We start from the raw sequence: 25,095 nt of genomic DNA, 5'->3' as shown, positions 1-25,095 counted from the left end.
CGTCTAGAAGAATTCTGAAATCTACCCGCACCTGCCTCCTGCCTGCTCAGTGCAGCCACCTGTGACATTCATCCAGCCACTTTTATGGTTCCTTGCCAGCTTCACAGGAAGCCACTTTGAGCCCTAGGTCCTAGATATTTTGGCCTAATTGGCAGGAGGGATGAAACCGGCACCAGGGTTTCAGTTAGGGGTGATACTGCTGAAAAGGACCCACTCTCACATTCGGTCATCACACGCTCTCAGCTCTGGTCCTGTGACAGCCTCCCTGCCACACACACCTTCTCTCTTACTTGATCACAGACATGGCTTCCCAGTGCCCCACACCCCAGCTAGAGGGAAATACTTAAAACTGCCTTAGTTAGCCTTAAATTGTTTTCAGCTCATTTCATAAGTTAGGCATCGCTTCCCAGCTGAAAGTCCTCTGGGACTCTCTCCTCTCAGAATAAGCACTGGCCCTCCTACCACTTCCTGGCACTGATGACAAGATTCAGGCCTGCCGTACTGTAGAGCCACTCCTGGCTCTGGAACATTCTCCCTACTCTCTTGGTTTGCGCTTGCTGTCTCCCCAGCTCTTTGTACATCTGGAATCTTCTTGTCTGTAGGGAATACTTGGCTCGCTTGTCACTTTTTAAGAGAGATCTTTGGGTTTTTTTTTTCCCTGCAGGACTGGGGACTGGACCTTGAACCTTAAACACGGTAAGCAAGTGCTCTCCCACTGGGCTGTATGCCCAACCCTCTTTTTACTTTTTATTTTGACAGAAGGTCTCACTAAGTGGCCCACACTAGCCCTAACCTCATCAAGACCTAGCAGGCAGGTCTTGAACTAAAGATCTTCCTGCCTCGGCCTCCCAAATAGCTGAGATTACAGCCTGTTACTCATGCCCACATCCCAAATAGCTGAGATTTCAGGGCAGCTGGAGAGGCCCTGTTACTCATGCCCACATCCCTGCACGTGGCCTCTCAATTTCTTATTATACAGCTTCATTTTCCCAGGAGAACTTCCTCTAGCCCTGGTCCACTGATTCTGCCAGCACACATCAGGCTACTGGACACACAGTAGGTATTCAATGAACATCACTTAGAAGAAATGAATCAATGAGAAAGGCAACCACTCTGGGTATATAAACTTTTCCTCAGTCGGTGTCCTTTAAAACCAAATTGTAGCAACAGTATTATCAACAACATAAGAATAGAAAATTGAAAATGTTAGAATGAACTGAATGAAACAACAGTCATGCTTAGCCAACATGATTAGAATGTTCTTGGCGGTTTAGGTGCCTGATTTGCTGACAGAAATGCTACTTTATTTTAGTCTTAATCCTGGTGGTTTTTATAGAGTTAACCTCCACAATGATCTGCTCTTTGAACCAAGAAGTTCATTCTGGAACAGAGTACAAAAGAAAAAGAAAAAAGAAAAAATATCAAGTGCATTAAAAAATAAAGTCAGTAAATGAATCAGATATGGAATTTAAAATTTTTATTTAATATGTCTTCCTAGGTACACCAAGGTTCAGAAGGCATGGAAATGATTGATAGAATAACATGCCTATAAATATAACACTTCAAAAAATCCAAAGACAGAGGGCTGGAGAGATGGCCCATGGGGAGTGTGCTCACTGAGGAGGTGGGACAGTCATTGTTCAGATCTCCAGAATCATACAAAAGCCAGGCAGGGGTGAGAGCCTTCTGTAATCTCCTGAGGCAGAAGGAGGGGATCCCTGGGGCAAGCTGGCTAAGCAGACAAGTGAAAGTGGACTGGTCCAGTTAAAATGAGAGACTCTGCCTCAATAAATAAAAAGAATAGAAAGAATGAGGGACGCACCTGATGTCCACTTCAGGCCTACCCACTCACCACACACATACAAACATGCATACACACACATGGACACACACACACACACACACACACACAGAGGGGGTGGTCAACAGGCAGACGCGGAGAAAGTCTGCAAGATATTGGAGAAGCCAAAAGTTTGCTGCTGTTAGTAACTAATAACTACTGGGCTGGAGAGATGGCTCAGCCATGAAAGGCTAGGCTCAGCAGCAAAAGCACAAGAAGACAGCCCAATACAGCTACAGGCAAAGGGTCTGCAAAGCAGGTGGGCATTTACTGCCTAAAATCCTGTAGCAATCAGGCTGTCAGAGATCCAGCTTAATCCTCATTTATCAAATGCAGGGGAAGCGCTATTGGAAGAAACTTAAGTATTAAAAAGCGCTTGGCCCATTATCTATGGTCTAGGAACCAACCGATGAACATTCAGAATTTTGAGGAATTTCCCGGCAGACAGCTGTGCCGCTGACTTCCTAGGAAACCACCCTGCCCCTTGGTTGCCTCAGAGTACCGGGAATGCAGAACTAGAGCCACATGTGTGTGCATTCTCAACAAGCTGCTCTCCTTTTGAGAACACAAGGAAGAATCTGCTTTCTGGGGACCACAGGAGGAGGGAGTCACCTCCTCATAGAAGTACATCATCCACTGCAATGATGGTGTGCCCTAACTGACCTTTCCTTTCCTAAATTGTCTCTGAGTAGGCTGCTTCCACAGAGCCCTGCTGACATGTCTCTTGTAAAATTAGTTACAAATAAGTGTCAGGATGCCAAGTTTCCCTTAATTATCGACAAGCTATCACAGTATCATGCTTGGGAATCTCTTGGTGGGCCACGTCTCCAGTCAATCCCGCCAGCTGGAATGGGTAACAGAATTTTCCTTTAATACCCACTATTTAAGCCATGGATCTTCAAGATCTAAGACACCAAGGACAACCCGTGGCCTCATGAGTTACTAATCACTACTTGGCAGAAATTTTTAGCTGAAACCATGAGGCTGTGTTTCAAAGAAAAAAATAATAATAAAGCTAACTTTTGAAAGAGAAGACATGAAGTCAGCCACATGAGAGAAGAGAAAGTTAGACACCCATGCCTACAAAACAAGCTCTCTGCCTCACGGTGAAAGAGATCCAGGACCAGGCTCAAGACAGAGCAGAAGGTCTAGAGCAGAAAGTCCCAAAAAGACCTTCAGAGAAGAAACCCACATGTCCGCAGAAGCAAATGAACACACACCAACACAATCCGCACAAAACAGAATGCTGTGTCCTGCTTTTTTTCAGTGTCTGGGGCTCGAGCAGTGGCTCTAAGGTTAAAGGTGTGTGCTGCTATTCCACAGATCCTGACTATAGACCCTGGCTTTCCCTTTGGAGCGCTCACGACCACCTGTCACTCCAGCTCCAAAGGAGCAGAAGCTCTCTTCTGGCCTCCGTAGCATATACACACACACAGCATGCCCACAGACACACCTACACACAAGTACAAATAAGTAATAAGTAATAACTTCTGGGGGAAAGTTACTCCTCTCCATATGGGGCACAGGGGTGCTCTAAAGAGTCCTCTCTTGCCTCAGGAGGGACACTCAGAGCTTAAACTCCAAGCCCTAGGTGAAGAGAGTGGCTGGCTTGGATGTTTGGCGACAAACGGTTCTCTATGGCAACTGTTTTCACTCACAAATTAAAGCCACAAGACACCACCTGGTTCTCTTTGGCTCCTCCCCCCCCCCCCCCAGTAAGTTTCAAAAACTGTCTTACTTTGGGTTTCTTGTCTCTGGCCACTGAGCAGAGGTTCACTTCTATGTCTGTTCATCCCTGACTTTCAGTCCTGTTCAAAATGTGTCCCCAGCTCTCTTGCTTTGTTGGCCAACTTCAGCAGTACAGTTTTATTTAAAAAAAAAAAAAAAAGTGTCCTCCTTGAGAGAAGAGAACGTGGAAACCTCAATGTGGAGGTTCCATAAAGGGCTCCTGAGTTTGGACTGATCCTGGCTGTGGAAGCTGCTGAGTGAGAAAGGAGTGTCTGGGAAGGTCCAAGTCGACAGGTGTTTAATGTCTCTTGGGGTTTACAGAGGAAGATGAGCAAAAATCCTAGCAGAATTCAGACTCTACAAAGAAAACCCATCCACACTGCCCCAGACACGTGCTATTGGCTTAGAATACGCCAAACACCCTGGTCACCAGCTCCTGACAGTGCAAAGATCTTGATCCCTTGGAAATAAAATATCAAAACCCACATCCTGATACCCATAGGCAATTTCTTCCACCCTTCTTCCATTCTCAGTTGACAATGGCACTGTCTTCTTTTCCCACCAGCATGGACCTGCATGGTGCTGCCTATGGTATATTTCACATCTACAAGCCTTCAAAGGCGCACGCAAGACTGTGCCCTTTAGCAATGCACACTGCTTCTGAAGACAAGGAGTATGTCAAAAATCATTTAAGCCCTGATCAGAAAAGGTCAAATAAAAAGGAAACTGAAGGCTATGTACCACACTCAACATAAACAGAGCTGTCCTCCAGGCCAAACAGGGCAGAGAGCACATGAACCCAGAGGCGTTTGCTCCTTGGTTTAGGGACAAGACAGAGGAGCAAGCGCACAATTCTATGCGTTAAAATAACCTCCCTTACTTTCAGAGATGTAGTTCGTAGATTGAATAACATTAGTCATTTTGGTATGACATTCACAACTCCTGACAGTTGTCAAAGTTGCACCAACTTGATTTCTTTTCATGAATGCATGTGTAGTTGTGTGCGTGCATAGGTGTGCACGTGTGTTGTACATATGGGACAACCTTGGGAGCCACCCTCAGGAACAGCACAGACCTCCCTTGAGACAGGGTCTCTCACTGGCCTGGATCTCTCAAGTTACAAGGGACTGGCTGGACAGAGAACTTTGGGGGTCCTTCCGTCTCCTGCCCCTCTTGCGTTAGGACAACAGGCGCCAGGTATTTTTACCTGGGTGTTAAGGGCTCCTGGAGCTTGCCCAGGACCTCTCTAGCTCTGCCAACGTGATTGTTTCATCATTCAAAATTGGTCTTTCAGAGGTCTGAGAAATCTATGCTGCCCTTGCAGGAAACTGTCTACTAAGTAAATTTCTCTCTGATTCAGTTTTCCTCGCTGGCCCTGAGAGCACCCTGCTGGGAACGCAGGAGCCGCTCCCTGCTGCCTTAGAAAACTTTAACAGCCCACTACTATTTGTTTTAAGAGCAGCAAGCAGGAGCCAAAGGCCACTTTGTCCTCACCTCCGGGTTCAGCTCCCTGCCGCAGACACTTCAAACTCAGAGGAGGGGGGCCCGCTGCTTGGCAGAGCCACCTGGCTTAACTGAATGCCTTTTCATGGAGCTGGGGAAACCAGGGTCGACCACACTGTAACCCTCCCTCCTACGAAAAGGCCTGTTTGTTCCAGAAGGCAAAAACCGGGCCTTATTTAACTAAGTGCACACAGTAAGGGTTAGCCTGTCCAAGGTAGCAAGAATGCTGTACTAGAGCCAACCAGGATCTTTTCAGAGACTTTTCTCCAGAAAAAAAGTTTCTCCTGAAAACATCCGATATCTCTGAGGGTCCCTTGCCTGGAACTTTGCAAGGCTCCGGGGACCAGAGAAGCAAGAAAGTAGATTCACTGCCCACCCATTTCCCACTCCAAGGAACAGCAGCCCTCAAGTGGAAGCCTCAGTGGAGCCAAAGCTTCTTACCCTTCCAGCCAGCGTTCTGATCTCAGCGCGGGGACTCTGCGGAAAGGCTGCTGGATGAGCCCCGGTCGCTACGTGTGACCCTGGTCTCCCGCCACGCCCCCGCGTCCTCAAGAGTGGCTGCTGCCTTCCTCCAGCGCTGGGGGACCCAAGGCGCTGTCGCGAAGGACTTTCTCCACGTGGCCGCGAACCGGGGCGTGAGGCAGAATGGGGGGGGGGGGTCAAGTGTAGGCGCAGGGACACCGCGGCGAGAGCAGTCCCGGAAGGAGATGACGCTGGAGTCGAGAAGGCGACAAGGCGTGGCGCCCTAGAGGAGTACTAACCTGTGGTGGGGGCCCCATGCCAGATCCGGGGCGCAGTTCCACGCAGGCAGGTCCAGCGTCTCCTCGCCTCCGGGCATGTCGCGGTCCGCCACTGCAGTGCGGGACTTCCGCCCTTACCTGGTGCCCCTGGCTCCCCTCGATTCTCACGGTCCCGACACCCTGCTCCGCCTGGGGGTGTCTGCGGGAGGCAGGCGGAGCAGACGCCTTTATAAAGGGAAGTTGCCCCCGGGAAGCCTGCGGTGAAGCCTCCAGTAGGTCCTCCCCGCCCCCGCCGCCCTGCAGGCCCTGCCCTCCGCTGTCCCGCTTCCCCCATTCCTCCCCAGACCTCTCTAAGAGTCGTCCAAAAGTTCGTTGCATTTCTTTTGAGCTCACTATGTGGCCCAGACTTGCCTCATATTCAGAGCCATCTGCCTGCCTCAGCCTCCTGAGTAGTAGGATTACAAACACGTGCCACCAATACCCGGCTTGTTTCTTTTCTTTGGCAAGTTTCTTCGGACTTGTTAAGCGCTGGTACTGTGATCTACTGGAGTTAGGTTAAACCGGCAAGCATGTGGAAAGCAAGACACCCGGAGCCAGGCAACTGAGGGGACCTTCTGCAAGCCCTGGAGAGACTAGAGCAGCAGACCCCAATGGCCGCTCTGCCCTTCTCTCTTGCTGCCTGAAAGCAGGGGGTTCAAGATAATGGGTCGCCACTCCTGAACCAGGCTACAGTGCTCCCCCTCAAGCCGGGGCAGGATACATTGGACATAGCCGACTCAGACCCTCCTATTTTCACCAGGTAGCCCCACGAACCAAACCCCTACATTTCCGGGTTATGTGCATCAGTGAGTGTTCAAAAGGTCCCCGGGTTTATCTAGGTCAAAGGACAGTTTGTAGAGGATTGTGTAGAAACAGTTGGGCAGAACTACTGATATACAGGCCTTTATCGATCCTTTCTGCAAGGTTTGGTTTTGTTTTCTTTTGTTTGAGACAGCCTCATCTAACTAACCCAGGCTGGCCTCCAACGTTCTAGGAAGCTGAAGCTCGCCTTGAACTTCTGATCCTCCGGCTACCACCTCACAAGCTCTGCTGGTGTTAAGGCAGAGTCTGCCCCCACTCCCACCCCCACCCCCACCCAATCTACTCTCTTTTAAAAATAACTTTCCACCAGGTGGTGGTGACCCACGCCTTTAATCCCAGCACTTGGGAGGCAGAGGCAGGAGGATCTCTCTGAGTTCGACGCCAGCCTGGTCTACAAAGCGAGTCCAGGACAGCCAGTACTACAAGAGAAATTCTGTAAATAAATAAATAAATGAATGAATAAATAAATAAACCACTTTCCAAAACCCATTATGTAACCATGCTTCTCTACCCCGCCCCCGCCCCCAATTCCTCTTAGTAGGCATGCTCAGTGGGCATGGGGGAGGGGGTTGCGGGGGGTGGGGGAGGGAGAGTCGGTCTGAGAGTCACAGTGGCCAGGATTCTGTCCCTACTAGGAACGGCTAGATGAGGCCAGCAAGAGAGTTGAGGGAGTAAAGATGCTTGTAGCGGGTCCTAAGTCTGCCCCCAGGACCACACAGTGGACAGAGAGAACCATCCTCTGGTCTCCACAGCCCATCAGCGGTGCCTGTGTGGCATCCCTCTTCCTACCACAAAATAAATAAAGATGGAAGGTACCGGGTGGGGCGGGAGAGAAAGAAAGTGGGTGGGGGCAAGTTCAGAGAAGTTTGTCACTACTCCAAAGGCATCCCCCTGCGCAGCCAGCAGATCCTGTCTTTCTGTTGAGGTCTTTGACTCTCTGAAACCTTTGTTCTCACTACATCCAGCCACTGACAAGTGTAGCATTAAAAGTTGCTGGCGTTCAATATCTTTCCCTGAAGATGCTTCTCTAAACAGGGTCCCACCTGTGACAATTAAGAACAGTTGCACAGGTGGAGAGGGCATGCGTTTTCCTAAATAGTTGTAAGAGATACTGTTATCTAGCATGTCATCCCTGTCGTTTCTAGGAGACAGGCTCTCACAGCTGGTACTCTGGTTGTTAAAGCCTTTCTGTCCCCCCTTCCAAGGAGTCCCCTGAGCAGTAGGTTCAGAAGTACCCAATATTCCAAAGCAAAGTAGCCAGCTCTGAAATCATATATAAAAGCCATACTAAAATGGACCCAACAAGAAATATTAGAGGTGATGATAAAAAAAAAAGGTCATCAAATTGAGAGGGAACATGGGAGGAATTGGAGGAGAAACAGACAAGGGGGAAGTAATGTTTTAATTAAAATTTTAAAATAAAATTTAAAAATACATTTATCTAAAAAGCTGTAATTAATGAAGCTTATATCATAGAAAAGTATCAACTTAAAAATAAGGTCGGGCATGGTGCACTGTGCCTGTGCCTATAATCCTGGCTCTTGAAAGGCTGAGACAAGAGGATTGCAATGAGCTTGATAAAAGCCTGGGTTACATAGTGAGTACAGGTCAGTCTAGGCTGTACAACCCCACATGGTCCCAAAGCTTAATAAATATAAATTTAAGATATATAACCAGCAAGCAAATGTTGATTTTATTTCATTTTTCATTACATGTATACTTGTGTGTCTACTTGTAAGAATATGTACATGAGTGCAGGTGCCTATGTAGGCCAGAAGAGGGTGTCAGATGCCCTGGAGCAAGAGTTACAGGGAGCTTTGAGTCCTCCTAGTGTGGGTGCTGGGAACAGAACTCAGCCATCTGTCCAGCCCTGCAAATTCTCACAGAGCCCCATAGAGGAGAAGCTTCCTAGAGAAGGAAGCTGGGTCTCAGTCTTCACCAGGCACCCAATGACTCCCCAAGCTGCCTCACTGAGACCAGTCAGTGCTCTGCACCTCAAAAAGAAAATGCCACTCTGCCACCTATGCAGCCAGTGCAGTGCCACTCTTAAAGTAGCAAGGGCCCCCAAATGGCAACCGGTATGTAGGATGGAACTGTGGATAAAGGGAGGAAAGAGAAGAAAGATGGAAAACAGCTACAATTAGATGCCTGGAGGGTTTGGCTATCGGGTACACTGAGAGACATGAACTGGTTTCCCAGCACCCAGCTAAGCCACCAGGATCTCTTGTTTACAGTGAGGATCCAGGCTCATTTGTCACTGGGCAGCAACGGGCATTGCTTTCTGCTGTGTGTTGGTCGGCCGGTTCAGTTACAGGTTTCCACTTTGCACACCGTACTTCAAGGTTTGCGTCTTAACTCAGCTTTGTCACAACACAAGAATATTTCGTGCAACCTTGTACTATGTGTCATGTTACGTTTCGTGTTTACCAATCGCTGTCGTGAATTTCTCTATCAGGTTTCCTTCTTATGACAGTTGCATGAATTTACTATGTTAAAAGAGATATTTTTAAAAGACATCTAGGAAATGTGATTCAGGATACTGGTAGACCTGCAACAATTTTATAACAGGAAGTCTAGGGCAGTATCTGTTGGGAAGTCAATGTGGAGACAGAACACCATAAAAAAGCAGTGAAATGTGCCTCTTGTTTCATACCCTTCAGAATTCTGTTCATGTGCTTTGAACTTTCTATGTATCAATCATTTTCTAGTTTTTGTTTGTTTGTTTGATTGGTTGGTTGGTTGGTTTTTCAAGACAGGGTCTCTCTGCATAGCCTTGACTGTCCTGGACTTGCTTTTGTTCACCAGGCTGGCTTCGAACTCACAGCGATCTGCCTGCCCCTGCCTCCCAAGTGCTGGGATTAAAGGCATGCGCCACCACTACCAGCCAATCTTTTTCTAGTTTTAAATACTGTAAATACTCTATTCTGCCCTTAATCTCTGAGCTAGGTCCTCCTTGGATTAGGTCTTTCCTTCTGATATTGGGAAAGCAACACACTATCTATCTTTACAGCCTAAGTGCCCCTGGTGTCTAGAAGAAAGTTTATTCTTCAGAGCCTCAGGCTTTCTGCATTCTGCAAGGCAGCCTTTGTCCATCTGCCATATTGAATTTTGTTGCACTTCAGCTTCATGCATGGTGGGAGGCTAGCAAAGCTCCACTTTCCTGCAGAGAGTAATCCAGCTTGGCAAAAATAGCCTGTAACTCTGGCTTTGGTGATCTTTCTGGTAAGAGAAGGACGGTGCTTTTAGGCTTGCTGGATGGCACTGCCTCTGTTGCTACTGCTGTGTGACAGGGACGCTGGCACGGACAAGATGATAACAAACAAGAGGACGGTTTTGTTTCTCTGACCTTTTTAAAAAATAGAATATGTTTCTTAGAACAGAGATAGGTTCAAAGGGAAACTGAGCAGAAAGCACAGAGGACTCCCATATGTTCACTGCCTCCCCCACAATCAGCACCCCACATCAGAGACACTTATTTCCCCGAACTCATTGAACTGCAGAGCACAGAGCACGCTCTCACCAGGCAGCAGTCCTGCCAACATTGCGACTGTGCGAAATCCAGCTCTCAGAACTGTGAAAAACAATTGTTCAGTGTTTGGTTTAAGCCGTTGCATCTTTACCACTGTTGTAGCAGCTGGAATTGTCTGAACATTTGCTCTGACAACCCTCTGTGCACTATCTACTAATCCTCTTTCTCCTGAGATCTGTATGCTGTCTGTTTTTCCTTTTCTGGAACGCCATATGGTTGGAATCCTACAATGTGAATCATTTTCAAATGGACTTCTTTCCCTTCACCGTAAGCCAGTAAGCTTCTTCCATGTTCCGAATTATTTTGTATGGACATACCACAGTTATTTATCCACTCACTTCCTCAAGAGTATCTTGGTTGTTTGCACATTTTAAATTTTGAATCAAGCACCTATAAGCTTCTGTGGACCATTGTTTTTGTTTGTCATTTAATGTAAGCAAATCACCAAATCCTTTGGATGAATAATAGGACACACTAGAACTGACTGCTAGATTATATGCCATGAAAATACAATTTTGTAAAAAAAATCACCTATATTCTGATTTCTCCTCAGTAATAAATGAGACTGTATCACTTTATACCCTCACCAACATTTGGGAATTTATGTGTTTTGAATTTTGACTATTACCATGTTGTGCAGTAGCTGATTTCATTTGCAGTGCCCAAGTGGGATGCGTTGCTGAGGGTCTATCACATGTTTGCTTGCTATCTGTGTGTTGTCCTTAGTAAGGTGTTTTTCCACTATATCCACTTTAGAGGGGTAGTCTTTCTTACGGTTGAATTTTGGGTTCTTTGTATATTATATTTGTGTGTCATTAACTGTTGTTTTGCAAGCGATTTTTCCTACTCACCTGTCTTCTGTTGGTGTCTTTTGCAGAGCATATACTTGTATTTTAAAGGATTATTACTGATTCAATTTATTTGATAAATATTGCCTTATTCAAACTGTCAACTCCCTATCTGGATGTGCTAGCACTCACCTTTAATCCCAGCATTTGGGAGGCAGAGGCAGGCAGACCTCTGTGAATTTGAGGACAGTCTGATTACATAGCAAGTTCCAGGCAGCCAGGCCTACATAGTTAAACTCTGTCTCAAAAAAAAGAAAGAAGGAGACAGGAAAAATAAGAAAGGAAGGAAGGAAGGAAGGAAGGGAAAGAAAAAAGAAAGAAGAAAGAAAACTAACTACTCTCCCTTGTGTGAATTTAGCAATTGACTTAGTTCACCTTCTGTTACTATAACGGATCCCTGACACTGGGAAATTTATAAAGCAAAGAGTTACATTTGGTTCAAGGTCCCAAAAGCCCAGAAGCATGCTACCAGTATCTGTTTTGTGTCTAGTGAGCCCTTTATGCTGCTTCTACCTGTGAGAAAACAGATTGGAAGGGACATACACAAAGGAAAAGGAGCTGAGGACAACCTTTCAGGATGACTGAAAGCATAGATGAGGAAAACATATATCCACTATGAAAGCCTCCGTCCTCATGGACTAAACGTCCCCCACCCACCCAGGCCCAGGCTCCCAACACGCGCCTGGGGTGGGGACATACTCAAACTGTTGCCTTTCACCTCTGCCCCTCATTCATGTATGACGTACATGTTAAAAAATATATTTTGTCCCACTAATCCTGAAGTCTCAGCTGGTTCCAGAATCCATTTCAAAGTCCCTTGTGTCACCTGAGAATCAACTCCTGTCAAGTGTGAGTCTATAGGATCCAGATAAGTCATCCATCACCTCTGAAATGTAAAGACAGGGCAGGCCTAGGGTAGACACCCCCACTCCAAATGAGAAGAGTGGGCCGGGGTGTGGGATAATGAGCCGTTCCCAATAGAGTAGGCAATACACCTCAAACCTCTAGAATCATCTTTTATTCCAAGCACAGGATAGAGGTGGGGCTCCCAAGACTGTAGACTACTCCGCTCCCAGAGCTTGGTGGGGCTCAGTCAACATGGCTACTGTCTGGGGGATGGAGTGGGCAGAGATGACTTCACTGCACTGTGAGTGCCTTGTCACAGCTGTGGGCCCACCTCGTCCTGTAGACAGTGGCCTGATGCAGAGTCTTTCACCTCCTATCCCGGCAGGTCCCCATGCAGCTCCAAGATCTTTTGACCTTTACCTGGAAGGCTCTACACTTTCATAGCCCCTCCATCCCACTCTCTGCTGCGTGGGTAGTGCCAGCATCTGCTTATTGCCCATTTGCTGCAGCAGCAGGAGGCACAGCTGGATCCACTTGAAGCACAGCATGTTGCTGGGGGTTACTGACTGGGTACTTTGGATAGATGACCAGAGGCACACCTGGATATGCTGGTTGTGCCTGAACAGAGGCACAGTGGGATGCAGGGAGCAGAATCTTTGGGCCACCAGAAGTGATAAGGCCATGGAGGGTACCCCAGCCAGTCTTCCTGGAGCCATTCTCCCCATCTGTGGCTCTCTCGGCCCTTGATGAGAGAGGCAGATGCAAACATTTCTAAAATAGCTTCTGAGCCTTTCTCCCTTGCTCTGATTGGTACGATTTGCCTCCTTTGTGCTTGGCTTTACCTCCCTCCCAAACAGTAGCTTGGCCACACACTGAGCGATCTCTGTTGACCTTGCTTTTTGATTCTTGCATGGCCAGGCTACTGATTTCCCCAGTTTCAATGCTGTGTTTCCCTCTTAACTATGACTTCCAATGTTAGCCATCCCTTTGCTGTATCCCATAAGTGGTTAAGAGTGACCGGGAGGGTCTGAGGAGCTCTGCAGCATAGGTGGGTCATCTTCCAGATATGCTATGTTGTCGCCTTTGTCTCCACAAGGCAGAGAAAGAGCTCCCACAGCCCCTTTCCTTGAAGCTATGCAATAGGACAACTGTCATTCCATGTCCCTGGAAGACATTCCTATTTCTACCTACAACCTCATCGGTATGCCTTTGTTTCCCTCCCCCAACCCCCCACGGCTACAACCATTCTAGCCCCATCCTGTCCTGAGCTCTCCCCAGAATTACCCTAAGCATACCACTTTGATAAACAACTCCTTTGCTAGCACTAGTGAGCTAGCTGCAGCCTGGGCCCACTATTCACACTGATTGCTGCCCCAGTCTGCTCCTGGGAGCTCCACTCCCACGACTCCAACACCTCCCATGAGCCCCCCAGCCCCCGCTATGGTCACACTGACTCAGTTTCTAACAGGTGTGAACTTTAGCGAACCCACCCAGGACATAGAAGGAACTGGCCTATTGTGTCTAGTTCATCAAACTGTGCACAGAGATAAACATAGCGCCCTTGGTTGTTTTTTTAATGCCACGGCCTCCATTGTGAGCCTTCCTTCTTTCCTGAGTATTAGCAATTTGTGCCTGCACTGCTTTCCTTGGTTTGACTAGAGGCTTATTACCTTTGCTGATCTTTAAAAAAAAAAACAATATTTGGGGGTTGTTGATTTTGCCTACTGATTTACTATTTTTTTGTGTGATGTTCTGATTTTGTTTTTTTCTCACCATGGACTTCCATGCTCTCTTGCTTCTTCTCTGCTTTCCGAGGTAGATGTTTGGATGGTGCTGTTTAACTATTTCTTCTCTTCTAACATACTCACCCAATTCTATGCTCCACCCCATCCTGTGGATCAGCTTTCACTGCATTGTGCCATTTCTTTTCTTTTACTTTCTTTTTGTTTGTTTGTTTGGAGACAGAGTCACTCTATGTATCTCTGGATGTCCTGGGACTCACTACATAGAACTTTTAATTTCTCCTAACATTTATCTTTTTCAATTTCTGAGATTATTTTATGTCTATGTGGCATATGCACATGAGTGTGTGCATGCACATGTCTGTATGGAGTCCAGAAGCTGATGTCAAGACCCTTCTGTGCTTGCTCGCCACTGAGGCAGAATCTCTCAATTAAACCCAGGGCTCTCCAACACTGCTAATCTAACCCAGAGCTCTCCAACACTGCTAACCTATGGCCAGCTCTCCCTGCTCAGAAAGCGAAGCAACTCCAGGCCCAACCCTGGCTCAATGCTTTGTGTTTCCAAGGAAATAGTATTGTTAATCTAAAAAACACCGTATAAGGACTTCTCAGATAATAAACACAGCTTTAAAATGCATGTTGTATCCCAATAAATTACATAGCAAGCAAAATAAGCATGACACTAGTTTAGAACTAAGCCCTAAAGCACTGGACTAAAAGCTCAGGGACACAGTTTTAAGCCACAGGTACCCTAAAGGTGGATCATACCACTATAAAGCCTCCCACATCTGGGGTCATCCTTATGGTTAAACATCAAGTTTTGAGTGCCAAGCTATCTTCATTGTGTCTCTAGTACGACAATAAAGTGTGAAAATCTTTATTCTTTTAAAAGGTGCTTTTATAAAGTCATCATTATACATAATTAAATTAATGTCCACATAGATAAGCAGTACACAGAATCAATATTATATCATAGAAATCCTCATAATTCTCCATTAGTGGACTACAACATCTAGAGTCCAATTTCCTGTCTTTTAAAGCTACATGTGTTCATTTTTTTTTTTAAAACTGAGTATTGGTTCTAGAATGTCAATCCATAAAGCCACAGATTCTGGCCCCCACATGGCTTTGCTGAGACTGCATGGCCTGTGGAAGGCATGTGGTATCATAGTTTCCCCCACGCTTTGCTTGGATGCTAAGAAAACCGTTGTTGTTTAAAGAAATACACCCTTAGCAGGCACTTTCACTTTCATTCATGTGTGGACTCTCTTTCAACCTTGTACTTTATCGCGGAAGGGCAGAGAAAGCTTCTATGTGAATGTGAGAACAAATGGCCGTCCTTCAGAACCAAGCATCCCACTGCCAGCTGGGATGGGGTGTTCTTTCTTGTTCTGTCTTCCTTTAATGGGAGTGTCTAAGGTGCAGTGATGTCGACTGTATGATGGTTATCCCAACTCTGAGAGAGGGACACTGGGTCACCCAAAGTCACTGAGAGACCAGAGCTTATTTCCCAGTACTGGCACAAGCTACACTGTGTGGTAAAATGGGGGTAGAGAGAACACACTTGAGAGCTACATCCCCTAAGGCAGAATGGTCATCCCGTAGCCTCCCTCATCAAATCAGTTATTTTAAAGGTGCTAATGTGAGCAGAAAAGGCATTAAATATTTTTAAAATATATAAACAGGTCTTGCTAAGTCATAGCCATGAGTCAGATCAGAATATCTTATCTGAACATACTGTCGTGTGATCACAAGTTATCCACATTGTCCCTGACTCGGCCCCGGACTGTATTTTCCTCCCAAGCACAGTGAAACCCAGCAGTTACTTTTTGCAGCAGCAGAATATAGAACCTGGAGGGTCCTCTTCTAATCTGTATTTCCCGGAGTTCGGGAGGTCTTTGCATTCCGCTATAAACTTTCGAAGTTCCGTCTCTGGGAAGCCGTCTTGCTGGTAGTGCTACAGGGTAAAATGGAAAAGTCCTTGTTAACAAGGCCCACTCCAGCAGCCTGTGCTCCAAACTTAGAATGGCGCATTTGTCAATGGAAGGGGATCTCTCTGGAGGGATAGCTTGGCACTCTCAGACATTTCTAGGATGTGTCAACCTCTGGAGCCACTCCTGGGCTATATGGACATGAAATGGGCCTAGGACTCAGCAGCAGTCCTTCTCAGCTTGCCCCTGTACCTGTATCCAGTCTGCCCGCCGAGGCATGCGACTCTTGCCTGTACCCCTCTCCTGGGAACTACTTGGCCAGATGCATCCCAAGTCCTATAGTCTCTACTCCAGCCTATCTACAGCCCCATGGGTTTCCAGACAAACCTGGTTCAGGCAGATGGATTCCTAGCTGGGATCTATGCAGCAGTGAGCATCCCTCATCTCCCACAGATAATCTCACAAAATTCTGCCTTTCCCATATGTCATCTATTTTCTACACCCAACACCTACTGACACTTATTAGTCTAGTAAAAGATTACTAGCACACAGGTATTATCTGACATGTGCCAGGAAAAAGAACACTGTTGTTTTTATTTTTAACACAAATACTAAGAAACAAGATGTTCATTCTAGAAAGTCCATTTCTCTTTCACCTCTTTCTTTTCCACGATTATTTAAAATTGAGTTTCGTCTCTCCACCCCATCAATGCCCTCTGTCTTAGTACTAGCCTGTACTGTCACTATACTCATCCAAGAATGGCAGTGCTTCTGGCTTTTGACCAACCTACCTTGATTGTTTCATACGTGTCGGTGATCAATGCAATGAAAAGGCTCAGAATCATGTATATAAAGAGGCTGATGAATGAATAGAGGTAGATTCGACTGAACAGCCAAACCAGGTAACTTTTCTGCTGCATCTTTGCAAATGTGGAAAACATATCGTCGCCGTTGATCAGAGAGAAAAGGCACTCGGAGACCGTGTTCAGGGAACGGAACTGGGGAAAGGAGGTGAGAAAGGTTCACTTTTCTTCCATGTTCTCCTGTGTGGGAGATCCTTGTTCATGACGTCACCCTTAAAATAGTCAGACCTGGTATCCCAAGTGACTGTCTCCCAACAACCACCCCAAGGTAGCCACAAGCTTTGGCTTTGGTGCATCTGCCACATCCCAGGCTGCTGCTTTGTCTCAGGACAAGTAGCTTTTTCCTGACGCTCCTCTGAGCTGCAGCAGCCTGAACAAGAGCAGGAAGGACAGTTCTGCTCTCTCAGTGCCTTTCTGGCTTGAGCCTTTCCCTTCCCTTCCCTCTTTTTTTCTCTTCCTTTCTTTTCCATTCCCTTCCCTACTCTCTTCCCCCTTCTCCATTTCCCTTCACTTCACTTCCTTTCCCTACTCTCTTCTTTCCTCTCCCTTTCTCTTCTCCTCTCTTCCCTTCCCTTCCCTTCCCTTCCCTTCCCTTCCCTTCCCTCCTTTCCCTTCACAGAAAGGGACCCTTGAAATGACTTAAATGCTTCTGCAGAGACACCCAGGTTCCAGACTCGCACGGTCCTCCGTCTCATTTTGAAGCTCATCCAACTCAAGACAACGTCTAACATTCAAGACAAATTCTCACAGCAAACTTTGCAAATATTTCTATGTTTTTCCCCTATAGTTGTATAGATGTATATGAGTGGACTCAAATGGACTCAGTGACTTCACTAGTGGTAAAAGGAGCATAATTATCTACTGCATTTCAAACAGGACTCCAGGCAGTGATGCAGATCAGTGATTCTCACAAGAATCATTTGACTGGTTTATAAATAGTGATGCGCTCACTATTGGATCTATACGTGAATGTAGACATATGACTTTCTATAGTTTAAGACTCATTTACGAGATCAGAGGAGTTCACTTTAAAAGGATAAACACTGTTGGCAGTTGCTGGCTGCTAGTTGGGGGGAATCAGTGTGTAATCCTTGGTAGGTTGACAGTACTCCAATGGATGGCCCCACAGCCATGTGTATGTGGGCTGTGGTAGTTAGACCCTATGAGCTATTTTTAAAAAGAGAGAGAGCACATGAAGTTAGGAGGGAGTATAATGGAAGGATCTGGAAGGGGTTGGGAGGAGTAGGGGATGAATATAATCAAAATATATGTATATGTGTAAAATTTTCTTTTCTTTCTTTTTTTTTTTTTTTGTTTTTGTTTTGTTTTTTTGTTTTTTGAGACAGGGTTTCCTCTGTGTATCCCTGACTGTCCCAGTTGAGGCTGGCCTTGAACTCACAGAGATATGTCTGTCTCTGCCTCCCGAGTGCTGGGATTAAAGGTGTGCACCACCATGCCCGGCTTAAAACTTTCAAAGAGTACATGAAAGCAATATTTTTAAACAGATACAATAGCAAATTAGGTGTGTTGGTACACACCTGCCATCCCAGCACTTGGGAGATACAGGACTAGAACTCAGGGTCATCCTTGAGTTCATCTAGGAGTTCAAGGCCAACGTGAACACAAACAAAAATGTAAGTGAACAAACAATGGTGATTATAAAAATAGAAGCCATTGGCCTTGCTATATGAGCTTAGGAATGTCAGGAAGAAAGCTGGCTATCAGTACCTGTGCTGGTTCCAGTAGGACTGGCCTGCATAGACTCATGTGTTTGAATGCTTGGCCAGTAGGGAGTGGCACTATTAGGAGGCAAGGCCTTGTGAGAGTAGATATGACTTTGTTGGAGGAAGTGGGTAGCTGTTGTCACCCCAACAGCTATGATGTCTCAGAAGCTCCAGCCCAGGCTCAGTGCCACACACTTCTTGCCTTGCTGCTTGTGGATCCAGATGTAGAACCCTCAGCTCCTCCTCCAGCACCACCACAGCTGCCTGCATGCCACCTGCCATGCTGCCGTGATGATAATGGACTAAACCTCTCTGAACTGTATGCCAGCCTCAGCCAAATGCTTTCCTTTCTGAGAGCCGCTGTGGTCCTGGTGTCTCTTCAGAACACTAAGACAGTACCTTGTCATGGTAAGGGCCCAGCACAATCCATCCACAGAAGCAGTAGCCTAGGTAGATCATAGCAGCGCAGCAACAGAACCTGATGACGTTGGGCAGCGCTGCCTGGAGGGTCAGAATAAGGAGCTGCACAAACAAGAGAGGTCATTAGAATCCTTCTGCCCTTTAGTCAAAACAGTGGAGTAACTCAGAGTGGACTCTATAGGATTCCTTACATTGTACTTCGCAAAGAAACCCAGGTATCGGATGACTCCGAGCCACACCAGCATGGTTGAAGTCCCCAGAAATATGCTACAGACATCATAGCTTGTGAGACTCTAGATAGAATGAGAAAAATTGGTTAAATAGCAGTATGACGGTCGGGAAAGAAACATTAAGTAGCTATATGCCAGTAATTCTGAGTGTGAAGAATGAAGCAATTGACAAATAGTTGTTTGTTTGGTTTTCCCTCATGAAGCTTTGCAGTGTGGTAGAACATGTGGGGCAAACCCCAGCAATAAGTGGATACATCCTTCACTGATGGCAAATGATGAAGAGGAAGTCCAGAGGTGCGTGTGGCAGGGCTGGGGTGGGGGTGGGGCAGGGGGGTTCGGGGGGTTCGGTAAGGAATGAGTATGAGCTTGTAATTTGAAATAGGATAAGCAGTAAAAATCCCAATAAATTAGTGAAATGGAAGCAAAGATCTGAAAGAAATGAGGGAGAAAGTTAATCAAAAATCTAAAAAAAGCCTTTGGCACATAGAACAGCAAACACAAAGACCAGAGCATCATAGAACTGTTCAAGACTGACCAAGAGATGCAGTGTGGAGGTGTGGGGGTCAGGGTGGGCAGTGGATGCAGTGTGGACTGTGGGGGTCAGGGTGGGCAACGGATGCAGTGTGGAGGTGTGGGGGTCAGGGTGGGCAGTGGATGCAGTGTGGAGGTGTGGGGGTCAGGGTGGGCAGTGGATGCAGTGTGGAGGTGTGGGGGTCAGGGTGGGCAGTGGATGCAGTGTGGAGGTGTGGGGGTCAGGGTGGGCAATGGATGCAGTGTGGAGGTGTGGGGGTCAGGGTGGGCAGTGGATGCAGTGTGGAGGTGTGGGGGTCAGGGTGGGCAGTGGATGCAGTGTGGACTGTGGGGGTCAGGGTGGGCAGTGGATGCAGTGTGGAGGTGTGGGGGTCAGGGTGGGCAATGGATGGAGTGTGGAGGTGTGGGGGTCAGGGTGGGCAGTGGATGGAGTGTGGAGGTGTGGGGGTCAGGGTGGGCAACGGATGCAGTGTGGAGGTGTAGGGGTTAGGGTGGGCAACGGATGCAGTGTGGAGTGTGGGGGTCAGGGTGGGCAATGGATGCAGTGTGGAGGTGGGGGGGTCAGGGTGGGCAGTGGATGCAGTGTGGAGGTGTGGGGGTCAGGGTGGGCAATGGATGGAGTGTGGAGGTGTGGGGGTCAGGGTGGGCAGTGGATGGAGTGTGGAGGTGTGGGGGTCAGGGTGGGCAGTGGATGCAGTGTGGAGGTGTGGGGGTCAGGGTGGGCAATGGATGGAGTGTGGAGGTGTGGGGGTCAGGGTGGGCAACGGATGCAGTGTGGAGGTGTGGGGGTCAGGGTGGGCAACGGATGCAGTGTGGAGGTGTAGGGGTTAGGGTGGGCAAAGGATGCAGTGTGGAGTGTGGGGGTCAGGGTGGGCAATGGATGCAGTGTGGAGGTGTGGGGGTCAGGGTGGGCAGTGGATGCAGTGTGGAGGTGTGGGGGTCAGGGTGGGCAGTGGATGCAGTGTGGAGGTGTGGGGGTCAGGGTGGGCAGTGGATGCAGTGTGGAGGTGTGGGGGTCAGGGTGGGCAGTGGATGCAGTGTGGAGGTGTGGGGGTCAGGGTGGGCAGTGGATGCAGTGTGGAGGTGTGGGGGTCAGGGTGGGCAGTGGATGCAGTGTGGAGTGTGGGGGTCAGGGTGGGCAACGGATGCAGTGTGGAGTGTGGGGGTCAGGGTGGGCAGTGGATGCAGTGTGGAGGTGTGGGGGTCAGGGTGGGCAATGGATGCAGTGTGGAGGTGTGGGGGTCAGGGTGGGCAACGGATGCAGTGTGGGGGTGTGGGGGTCAGGGTGGGCAGTGGATGCAGTGTGGAGGTGTGGGGGTCAGGGTGGGCAGTGGATGCAGTGTGGAGGTGTGGGGGTCAGGGTGGGCGACAGATGCAGTGTGGAGGTGTGGGGGTCAGGGTGGGCAGTGGATGCAGTGTGGAGGTGTGGGGGTCAGGGTGGGCAGTGGATGCAGTGTGGAGGTGTGGGGGTCAGGGTGGGCGACAGATGCAGTGTGGAGGTGTGGGGGTCAGGGTGGGCGACAGATGCAGTGTGGAGGTGTGGGGGTCAGGGTGGGCGACAGATGCAGTGTGGAGGTGTGGGGGTCAGGGTGGGCAGTGTAAGACCTCATGGGTCTTTATGTTGTTTTTGTAAGAAACGGTTGGGGAAATTTGAGAGCCTTGGCCAGGAGTGACATGAGCAAGTGACTACTGTGTGGCTGGCAGCATACTGCTAGAGGACTATGAGGGCCCCTGGAGTGACGGGAAGGAGAGAGGCTGATGACTTGGGAGAAGAAGATTTGAACTGAGGAGGCCTGTGGGGGTTGTTCTGAGGTGCTCATGTTAATTCTGAGACGATATCTAGTCAATAGAAGACACTTGGATAGTTAGGCTGTAACACAGAGACGTCCCAAGGTGGAGATGCAGATTTGACAAATGTTGGTGTATAGGTGTGTGTGTGTGTGTGTGTGTGTGTGTGTGTGTGTGTGTGTGTCCGTCCGGACAACAATACCAATGCAGTGGCAGAAAAGAGCAGTCCATGCAGCATGCCTCGAAGCATTCTCACTCTGGGTTTGGCTGTGTGAGAGGGAAGCAGCAAGGAAGGAAGGAAAGGTCTGACAGACAGAAGCCTGGGTGTCACCTCAGCTAAAAGGCAACTCACACAAACCGGGCCAGCAGTGGGAAGCTATTGCCGGGTCAAGGTAGAGTGTAATGATCCAGGAGACAGCAACAGAAAGGGGTCTCCATGGGGAAGTGAGGCGGCCAGGTTGGAAAACACTAGAAGAACAAGGGCAGGGGACCAGCATCATCAGCAGGGTCAGTTGCTATTTTGAGATCTTTTATCCTATAAAGTGGAGCAAAGACATGGGGAAGTAGGTGGATAAAGGAACTGGGAATTTTATTTTGCAAAGGAAGCAAAGCCATGCTATGAGAGAATTAGAGGAAAGAAAGAATTGCTAGAGAGAAGAAAGAGTAACCAGCGCTGTGTCCTCCACTAAGGATACAGTTTCTGAGAGGCAAACGAAGGAGCTAGCCTTGGACAGGAGCCTAAACCATCACACTATCACAACATACAGGCACTGGAGCCAAGTAAGGCGTGAGGTGGCTGGGGCGTGGGGGGCTGTGGAAGGGGCCTCTCTTCCAGTTATGCAACAGGAAATGAGGTGAAGGCAGGGGATGTGCCAAGAGAAGAGGGTGGTCCCGAAGATGAAGGAAATGTTGGGCTCACTGAAGGTAATGATAGCTGAGATTGGTAAAAATAAAGAATTATGCCATATACAGAGTCTCCCTGTAATCCCAGAATTTTGGAGGCAGAGACAGGAAGATCAGAGTTCAAGGCCAGTCTAAGCTACATGGGGAATTTGAAGACAACATGGGCAGCATGAGATCCTATCTTAAAAGTAATAAAAATAAGTAAATAAATAAATAAATAAATAAATATTTACTACAAAGCCACCATATATTTTTTTTTTTTTGGCTCCATAAAGTTAAACCACACAAAAATACAGCCATATATGGCAGCAGCTGGCCCATGGTGAGAAACATTTTGTCCCTCTCTTCTCAGCATATGTCTACTTATTCCCCAGGTCGCCCCTGCAGGTGGGTTAGACTATTTTTGGTCTAGAGTGTGTGGACAGGAATGAAATTTGCTACTCCTAAGCCCAGGCCACATGACACCGGAAAGCTGCCAGCAGCTGGTGTTTTCACTTCCCACAGGCTGTAGCTGGTTCGTGAGGCACTCCTGTGCTGACGGTGAAGTCAGGATGAGCCCTTAACATCTGGCCAAGACCAAATGAAGAAAGTTTAGGTCCCTGAATGACTGCCAACCTCGAGCCCCACCCCGACTGTGTCAGAAGATAGAGGCAAGCTGCCCTTTGACCCAGCCCCTGGGTTTGGAGTCTGCCTTGCTTTATAACTAGTGTCCTAGGCGATGCACAGTTAATTATAACAGGACTAGAAAGGTAAAAAACTAGCTGGGCACAGTGGTGCATGCCTTTAATCCTAGCACTCGGGAGGCAGAGGCAGGAGGACCTGTGAGTTCGAGGCCAGCCTGGTCTACAAATGAGTCCCTGGGAAGTCAAGACTTAACTAGAGTTAAGAAAACCACTGCTGTCTGTACCAAGCTGAGTATAAGGCTCAGGAGAAAGCTTTGCTTTGAGCTCTTTCGCAGTCTGGATAAATACATTTTACCACTGTGCTAGCACCACTGGGACAAGTGGCTTTACCTTGGCTTGGATTTCCATTTTCAGAATTGAGCCAACGATCGTCAGGATGTCACTAATGATAATCATAATGTACCACCCGTTGATGAACTCCATCTGGTCAGAGGCAGGGACTTCCTTCTTGTAGTGGAGAAGGAAAAAACTGACAAACTCCTTTTGGGAAGAGGAGAGACACTGTGAGCTCCCTGCAGCCAAGCGTGTCAGCGGGGCATCTTGGGGAGCAGCGTTTACCTGCTGAAGCTGAAGACCCCTAATCACAGACCTGGCGCAGAGCACCAGCGAGGACAGGCAGGTCAGAATGACAACGGCATCGAAGATCATCATGTAGTGGGTGTTCTTCTGAACTGGAAGACAGGGGCCGAGTGCGCACACGGATGAGGCATTGTATTAACACTTTGTTGACATGATTAAGATGGGGATATATTATTAATAGGATGATTTTGGGGGGAGGTTTCGAGACAAGGTTTCTCTGTGTAGCCTTGGCTGTCCTAGAATCGCTTTGTAGACCAGCCTGGTCTCGAACTCACAACAATCTGCCTGCCTCTGCCTCCCGAGTGCTGGGAGTGCCGAGTGCACCTGGCAATAGGGTGATTATTAATGTGATGACGTGACTTCTTTTCAGAAGAACTTAGCTAATTCCAGCATTGCAGAATGACGGCCAAAAGACATCAGTGAGCATTCTATCCATTAGTATTTAAAGAAAGCTGAGGGTCCCTCCTTAAAAGAAAACACCCCAAATCAAACCTCTTTAATTATCAGCCTGTGGCTTTTATGCCAAAGAGGTTCTCCTTGTGAGTGTGACGGTGCACACCCACAATCCGAGCGGTTGGGAGCAAGAAGCAGCGGGATTATCAGGATGCCTCGGCTAAGCTTGGATTATATACTAAGTTTGAGGGCAACCTGGGCTGCACAGAGTGAAATTCCCTCACACGAAGCCAATCAGTCAGTTAATAAGTCTTGCTACATTGCTTGTTAACTTGCTTGGCTGGGTACGAAATATTCAGTAAGCACCGTATTGCACCTGGTGCTTTCCTAGCTGCTGGAACACAGTGGTAAACAAGACAGGCAAGGGCCTTGACCTCACATAGTGTCTGCTGCACGGAGGCAAGGAAAGGGATGAACAGGTGTGTGGGCAATGCACGCAGGCGGAGTGAGGGCACAACCACAGGCGGTGCTGGCACGCTTCTCACCTGACCCAGTTCCTGCACAACAGCCCTGTGAAAGCTGTCACGATCACCCCCCACTCTTCACTTGAGAAAACTGAGGCACAGAGAGGTCCCATAATTTGCCTAGGTTACAACAGCAAGAGTAAGCGGCAGAATCGGCATTCAGACTCTCACAGCCTCCTTCCAGCACCTGCCACTCTACATCCGGGTTTTCTGTTTCGTTGTATTTGTTTTCAGTGTGTTAGGGGACATCCCGAGCTCTTGCCATAAAACTACTGAATCGGAAGTCATGTGCCCCTGAGGCCTCCAGATATGGCTAATGTTTCAGAGTTATCCCACCATACTGGAAGAGCCAGCCAGGGATGAGGCCTCTCCAAGGCTTTAACTGAGCTCTGAGAGATAAGAAGTGATGAGCTTGCCAGGCTTCCTGGCTCACATGATGGGTACTGTTGAAAAAAAGGAAGAGGCAACAGCAACAGCCACCGTATCCACCATTTCAGCCAGTGCTGTAGCAAAGCACACGGCTTGATGTTTGCACAGCAGCTTCTAATGGCTGCCCAAATGTCTGCCTCTGCCTTAGACAGGCTTAAAAGCCATGAAACAAACATTGAGAGGCAGCCTCTGTGCCAGGCACTTTGCATGCTCCCATTTCCCGTCCCTGTGATGCCGCTCACTAAGGGCAAAGCAGGCTGGCACTCCACACAGACAGGTCTGTGGCAGTGATGAGGCTTGTGACTCAAGATACACAACCCCTACAACAGTGATCACCCTCATGTTGGTCCGACGAACAACACTCCCACACCTCAGACCCAGCTCAGATCCTCCAACTGTCTTATGTAGAGCAGAGGAAAGCACATCTTAGCAGGTGTGTGAGACGCTGGCTCTTCTTGGT

General features: G+C 48.0%; 2 protein-coding genes across 7 annotated transcripts in view; both read right to left on the bottom strand.

The window, feature by feature from the left end:
- The window catches only part of MCOLN2 (mucolipin TRP cation channel 2), a 44,830-nt gene extending 38,743 nt beyond the window's left edge, over nt 1-6,087 (bottom strand). For 2 of the 4 annotated variants that reach the window (XR_014774318.1, XM_084756259.1), the window contains exon 1: nt 5,833-6,086. Coding sequence is in view for 2 of the 4 variants with exons in the window: in XM_084756259.1 (XP_084612385.1) it covers nt 5,833-5,909 (77 nt within the window). In the remaining 2 variants the exon portion in view is untranslated. Of the gene's footprint in view, nt 1-5,512; nt 5,776-5,832 lie in introns of those variants that run through there. The other 2 variants (XM_084756260.1, XM_084756261.1) reach the window with 2 other exon arrangements.
- Nucleotides 6,088-14,498: 8,411 nt separating this feature from the next.
- MCOLN3 (mucolipin TRP cation channel 3) overlaps nt 14,499-25,095 on the bottom strand; it is a 29,131-nt gene continuing 18,534 nt past the window's right edge. For all 3 annotated transcript variants that reach the window (XM_084756374.1, XM_084756373.1, XM_084756372.1), the window contains exons 8-13: nt 23,269-23,381; nt 23,041-23,190; nt 18,767-18,868; nt 18,555-18,677; nt 16,360-16,566; nt 14,499-15,594 (exon numbers count right to left, since the gene is read on the bottom strand). In XM_084756374.1, coding sequence (XP_084612500.1) covers nt 15,460-15,594; nt 16,360-16,566; nt 18,555-18,677; nt 18,767-18,868; nt 23,041-23,190; nt 23,269-23,381 — 830 coding nt within the window. In that variant the 3' untranslated portion in view covers nt 14,499-15,459. The remainder of the gene's footprint in view (nt 15,595-16,359; nt 16,567-18,554; nt 18,678-18,766; nt 18,869-23,040; nt 23,191-23,268; nt 23,382-25,095) is intronic.

This window comes from Acomys minous (genome assembly GCF_964271855.1).
Source record: "Acomys minous genome assembly, chromosome: 14".
Lineage (NCBI taxonomy): Eukaryota > Metazoa > Chordata > Mammalia > Rodentia > Muridae > Acomys > Acomys minous.
The sequence above is the reverse complement of the archived record's forward strand: the minus strand, read 5'-3'. Positions and strand labels throughout refer to the sequence as shown.